At 45.3% G+C, this 6,438-nt stretch overlaps 1 protein-coding gene across 1 annotated transcript; it reads left to right on the top strand.

Annotated features, from left to right (window-relative positions):
• The first annotated feature begins 415 nt into the window (after positions 1-415).
• On the top strand, positions 416-5,786 carry LOC139412176 (synaptotagmin-4-like). Its single transcript, XM_071158993.1, has 5 exons — positions 416-497; positions 2,175-3,196; positions 4,326-4,500; positions 4,806-4,972; positions 5,227-5,786. Exons 1-5 carry the CDS (start codon positions 476-478, stop codon positions 5,374-5,376), a joined length of 1,536 nt encoding a protein of 511 aa, XP_071015094.1. The 5' UTR covers positions 416-475; the 3' UTR covers positions 5,377-5,786.
• Positions 5,787-6,438: the final 652 nt, after the last annotated feature.

The raw sequence follows: 6,438 nt of genomic DNA on the forward strand, positions 1-6,438 counted from the left end.
CTGTACCATTTAGTCAACGGTAAGTGAGATCTGAGGAAAGACAGGTTTCTTGGTGCAGCCTTTGGTCTTTCACTGTGAGTCATACACAGAGTGTGTGTATGTTTGTTTGTGTTTGTATTCTCTTATTAGGTTACACTATTTCATGATTATTGAATTGATGTCTTAAAATGTTAGATGTTGCTGAATTAATAACTTTATTTGACTTCATTTGTATCAAGCTACTTTTTTATTAGGTCATATTGTCAATAATCAATACGATGCTAATTAGCAGCAATGGTTTACTTTTTAGTTCAGCATATCCTCCCACCGACCCCTCTGATTGGCTAAAACGGCCGGCCGGTCTGTCACGTTAATGCAGAGACCCACTGTGCAAAGGAAATTCCCAGTGCGCGTGCAGGATAAAGCGGGAATGGATCTTACGCACAAACCTTCGTTCACATTGATGTCGGTGGAATATAAAAATAAAATCTGAAAAATGACGCAATATGCTCTAGGAGGTAAGAAACGTTATCATAATTTTGGTCAGTTCTGTTGCACTTTGAAATTCAAGTTAAGTTGGTATGAGCTATGTCCTATTGTGAATTTGCTTGTCTTCATCTCAAGGTTAAAAAATGACAAGCTTAATACTTTAAGAAAACCAGATCTTAATTTATTATTTTAAATTAAACTTCTGTTAATGTGGTGCATAGTTTGCATACTAATGGGTACACATTTTTACGTGGCAATGTAAATATTACTTGATGAAGACATCGAGGACCAACAGGTTACAAACAGCAGGAAATACCTACAGCATGAAGATAACGTCGAATACAGGACAGTAACGATGGATTTAATTTAAGAATGAACAAGACCATTTTAAATCATGGTTTAACAAAACCATTTCAAATCAGTTCGATTGTGTAAGCTACAAATGACTAGTGGAAATGATCTAGTGTAGTTTATATACATCTGGTTATAAATGCATACATGTTGCTATATAAAATAATGTATTAAATAGTATTGATTTTATTTGGGCTTTTTCTGCCTCTTTTTGATATGTAGTGGTTTAGCAGCCCATGTAATGCAAAGAGACAGGAAATATGTTGGTCTCTGTTTTAGAATTCATAGTAGTCATATTAGCATAGGAATTAGCTGTATCCGTTCTTTATAAGAGTCATTGTCTTCACTTTAGAGATGTATGTCTACTGGCTAAACAACATCATCCCTGACCCTGTAATGTCTAATAACACCAGCTTGAAGCATACTGTATTTCATTTGTGGTAACAGAGACTGTATAACATTTGTTATATTTGGCTAGTAGCTAGCTATCTTATCACTGACTGGGTTTCAGCAATGACTAAAATGGACCCAGGCGATAAATTACACCAAGCAATAATATTTTTCCTGATAAGGATCATCGCTCACTGTCCACAGTAGAGAGCCTTCACCTTTTCCATCCACCGTCTGGCCTTGATAATGTTTCTGAATGTCTCTGAATGGCCAGATGCCCTGGTGAGTCATGATCAGGGTGATCTCTGGTTCACATTCTCCTTGAAAAGGACCATTTTGTCAGAGCTTCTCATTCTCAATCAAACAGATTGGGCCTGATGGATGAGTCATAGTCGGAGACTGTCTGTCAGAAAGTGTTTACGTTACAGGACAAGTTACCTTTCAGTGTCTGAAATGGCACCCTATTCTCTTTATAGTGCATTGATTTTGAGTAGGGCCCTGGTCAAAAGTAGTGCACAAAAGAAGTAATAGGGTACCATCCCTTGGTGTCCCAATTACATTGCTTATAAATCGGTAGTCAAGTGAGATGAGATGAGAGCTGATATCGCCTCCTACACATGTACTAAGCCTCGTTGAAAGCAGGAAATGTGACTCCACCGCATTCAGATCAGTCTGCTGCACTGGTTTAAATCAAAGTCCACAATTCCCATTTACAAAAGAGAACAATTAGTTAGAATTAGGACCCAAAGCCATTTCCTGTTTAATCTCATAATGGATGATGGGTGTAGAAACATAATAAGTTAAGGGCTGTATTGGCAAATAAATAAGTTAAATATAATTATGTTCAATGATTCATAATGAATAGGAGCAAATTGATGGGGGCCTCTTGCGCTCTCACTCTCTTTCTCACTCTCTGCATTTTTTAGTCACTAATGTAATTGAAACGTAACCCCTCCTGTGTCCAGTCCACCTGCAGATTCTGCTGGCAGTGGGTCTGGGAGTGTTCTGCTTCTGCCTGGTGCTGGGCTGTCTACTGTGTTGGCGGAGAGGGAAGTATCATCCACCAGAGGACAAAGAGGCTGCACTGTCCCCTTCCTCAGCCACGTGTGAACGGGTCACCGTGACCCTGACCCCCTCTGGCACCTTACCCATCAAGCAGCAGTATGAGGAGCTAGATGGGGATGTCCTGGACCTCCCCTCCCACAATAGCAGCTCCTCCCCCTCTGAGAATGACCTCACCACCCTGCCCTTTGAACCTCGCCCCCGGTCGTCCTCCTCTGAGCTGAGGTCCTCCCCCAGGTCCTGCTTCCCCATGCGTCGCCTCAGCACCCCGGTTGTGTCCTCCTCCTCCCACTACAAGCCTTCAGGCCATGGCCGCGCCTCCCTGCCCTCCATCCCCAAACTGGGCCTAGTCTCCAAGACCCGTCGGGCGCTGGAACGCCGCTACTCCGTGAACGGTGACAACTTCCTGTACAGCGAACAGAGCCGCCTGACCAGCCCTCGCAGTGCCATGCACCCTCCTGGCCCTCAGAGGGAGCTGTCCCAGCCACAGTATGGCTCCAGCTCCAGCTCCCTATCCATCCCCACCAAGCCTGCTCCTCTCCTACACTTCTCCCTACTCTTTTCCCCGGCACTGGGCACTCTGACCACCAACATCATGGGCCTGTCCGGGGCGGCACGGCGGCGCAGTGGGGTGTTCGTACGAGCCAGCCTGCCCCCGCTCTGCCCCTCACCCCAGCAGGGGGCATCTCGGCGGCCCAGCCTCAGCCCAGAGATACAGTGCCAGAGCCTTGTGCTACAGGTGGGCTCTGTGGAAGAGCTCCGCACCTGCACCCTCCGGCTGGCTGTGTTCAGCAGGGACTTTTCAGGCCTGAGAGAGACAGCGCTGGGAGAGCTGGAGATGCCTTGTGGGGAGATGGACTGTGAGCCCGACACAACTGTCACCTACACCAGGGAGCTCACCCCCACCAGGAGTAGGCTGAAAAGGGTAACACATTATGCCTGTCCTTTTACAAGCCTAGGGCACTATCATAGAAATAGAACAACATAAATATATATATATAGTTATTCTATTTCTATGGGCACTATAGCCCCACCATAGACCTCTTTTTTCAGTTAACTTTACGCACAGCAAAACTACACACGCTGGAGCTATGAATAGCCCATATCATGTTTTATCTATGAGGGAATGTGTCAGGCTAATCTAATCAGAATAAGGACTGGGCCAGCGGCCGTTAGCAGTTTTTCCACTGTTGTTGGAGATGGTGACATTGTGGTTTGTGACTGGAGAGCAAACATGTGGAGTGCAGTGTGCCATGTCCTCTGTGGTGCTGTGGCGGCTGTGCCAGAAGGCATTACTGACAGCCTGAGCTGGCGAGGGTGTGGATGAGAGGGAGAGAGCTAGGCCTCAGGCGCTGGGCTGAGCGAGCATGGTGATGTATGAATGGACATTATGTAGACACCATGTCTTATCAGTGGATCTCTCCGTGAGGCTGGATGGCAGGATGCAGGCGCCTCTGATCTCAGCTACAAGGCACAGAGAGATGTCATGCATACTGCACATGTGATTGTGGGAAACTTCACGTGTATGAAGCTCAATGAGTTATCACCCAATGAGAAAATGAATAGAAGTAGAGAGATGGTAGCTGACAGGTGGTGTGATGATGTTGTTGTGATCTCTAATGGTACTGTGGTGGTGCAATGAGATCAGATCTAAGTCACCATATTACTGTAATCCGTTATAGAATTATAACACTATTGTTCACAGAGTGGGTTCTCTTGGGCATAACATGATGACTACTGACTGAGAGACAGAGCAAGTGAAGTGAATATCCCTTGTTGGGTGATCTCCCATTAGATTCCACTGGTCTCACAAACACAGGCAGGCTCACAGCTGCATGCTCACTAGGTCTGGGCTCAGGGTGCCGTCGGCTCTAAATAATCAACTAATGAGATTCATTATGGATGATAATTTAGTGGCAACAACATGTCGTTCTTTTTACCCTGTGTTTTCTACTTTAGTTACCTCAGGACACAAAGAAGAACATGTGCTTAATAAAACAACAACACACTGTGCTCGTCTCTTCTTCTTATTAACTCAGCCTCTCCCCTCCCAGAGTATGAGTTCCCAGGAGACGTTGGGTCGTAGGAAGAGTTCGCTCTGTGCTGCTCCACGGGCCCTGGGTCAGCTCTTCATTCTGCTGCAGTACCAGACACTGGCCCACCGCATCAAGGTGATGGTCCGCAAGGCTGAGAACCTGGCCAAACTCTCCCGTATGCCAGGAGCAGCAGGTATGATAGGTCCATTATCTTTCATCCCAAGCAACATACAGAACTGTCGACACTGACAGTGATACACATGCAGGAATCAATACACAACTCTGGTGTTGCCAGCACTATGCTTTAAGCCACTGAGCCATTATTTAGAACCACCCCAAGCCCTTACAATCCCATATCCAGTCTCAGCCTTAGTCACAGTCATATTCCCAGGCCCCTGCCACCCTGATTGAGCTCCTTATGAGATTACAGATACTGATGGGCCTCGTGTCATTTCCTCTCTCTCTCTCAGGTTGATTGTTGCTCTCTTGTCCCTACAGATCACTACGTAGTCATCAACCTCCGTCAGGATGGGAAGGTGATCAGTACGAAGGAGACCAAAGGGGCGGGAGGACACAACGCTGTGTGGAACGCTCCCTTTCTCTTTGACCTGCCTGTTGGTGACATCACTCAGCTGCCTCTTGCTCTGGAGTTCATCATCATGCAGGTAGGAATGACTCAGTGGTGAAGAATTAGGAGAGTGCAACCATGGATAATGTAATAACAGATAATGTAATAACTTGTTTGTCCACAGTTTGTATTACATCCTCAATTATGTTACAAGTCTTCCATCAAATGTATCTTCTGTGCATTTGCGTCTTACAACTATCTGAATGTTATTGTTATACAAAAGAAATGTCTCAGACCTCACTTTACTGTATATGGTCAGAGAGCAACCAATGAAACAACTCTCTCCAACAGGGGCGGCTCTACAGGAAGAGCAGCATGCTGGGCCGTGTGTTGATTGGCTGCGAGGCCCCAGAGGCAGGACAGGGACACTGGAGGGACATGTGCAGTCAGGGACAGGTGGAGACAGCGTACTGGCACCCCATCACACCAGAAGTCGTTTAGGACTTTATAGCTGACCTTATGGAGGTGTCAGGAGGGTCAGGACGTTGCTGGAGAGAGGACAGGTGATAGAGGGCTTGCCAGACTAATGGGACACGCACAAAGGACGGACAGCAAATGGACTATCGGTGATGGTACCTGTAAACATATTGTGATGTCTTTGCATTTAGACCTGTAGTACCTGATACTTACTGTTCCACACTGCCCTAACATGGAGATACAGGCCACAGGATGGACTGCCACTACTGCTGTATGATACCAGTTGCATGGATTTGTGTTATATGTTGGTGCTGTTTGTATCGTAGAGTAAAATCGGTCAGTCCCACACATCTTTAAAGCTGGAATCCTTAATTGAAACTACAGCAAAGCGGCTGCCCCACCTGTGTTTTGGTAAAAAGCTGGGGGATGAGCTTGGAGAAAGATAATCACTCTCAAATTCATAGTCAGGACTGAACATCCATGATATCAAAATGATAGTTTTAACCATGTTTTGAGGCTATACAGTGTTTGTTTGCATTTACATACATTTACATCGTTGACAAACATTGGAGTTAAACAAGCTTGTATTTTGGGTTCTGATGGAGTAGGACAGTTTAAATAAGCTCACGAGGCATTTACAAGTTATATTTTTCAAGAATCAATGGGTATACTGTATCATTAATTCCAAAGTCCAAAGATGGGTGTGGCAACTAAGGATTCCAGCTTTAATGACCATTGTCTGAATTTGTTCTACTGTCAATGATTCTTAAGTCATGGTCAAAACACAGTGATGGCCAAAACACTTCTTGAGTCATGGCCAAAACACTTCTGATCGTGGTTTATTGTGACGTTCTGTGTCAGTATTTGTCCTCAGCCTTGATCTCTGCTTGCTTTGTTTGTGTTTTGCTTTTGTGGTACTTGTGGTCTGTGCTACTTGCATGATTGGGATCTTTGCCAGACATTAGCGTGATTGAAAAAGTGATGAAGTGATCATCATGCGCCATACTCATGAAGACAGGAGTCTGAAAAGCCATTTGCGTACATCAATCAGCCAACAATTGATGACTGTAACTGTGTAGGCATTCC

Source organism: Oncorhynchus clarkii, chromosome 6 (genome assembly GCF_045791955.1).
Source record: "Oncorhynchus clarkii lewisi isolate Uvic-CL-2024 chromosome 6, UVic_Ocla_1.0, whole genome shotgun sequence".
Taxonomy (NCBI): Eukaryota; Metazoa; Chordata; class Actinopteri; order Salmoniformes; family Salmonidae; genus Oncorhynchus; species Oncorhynchus clarkii.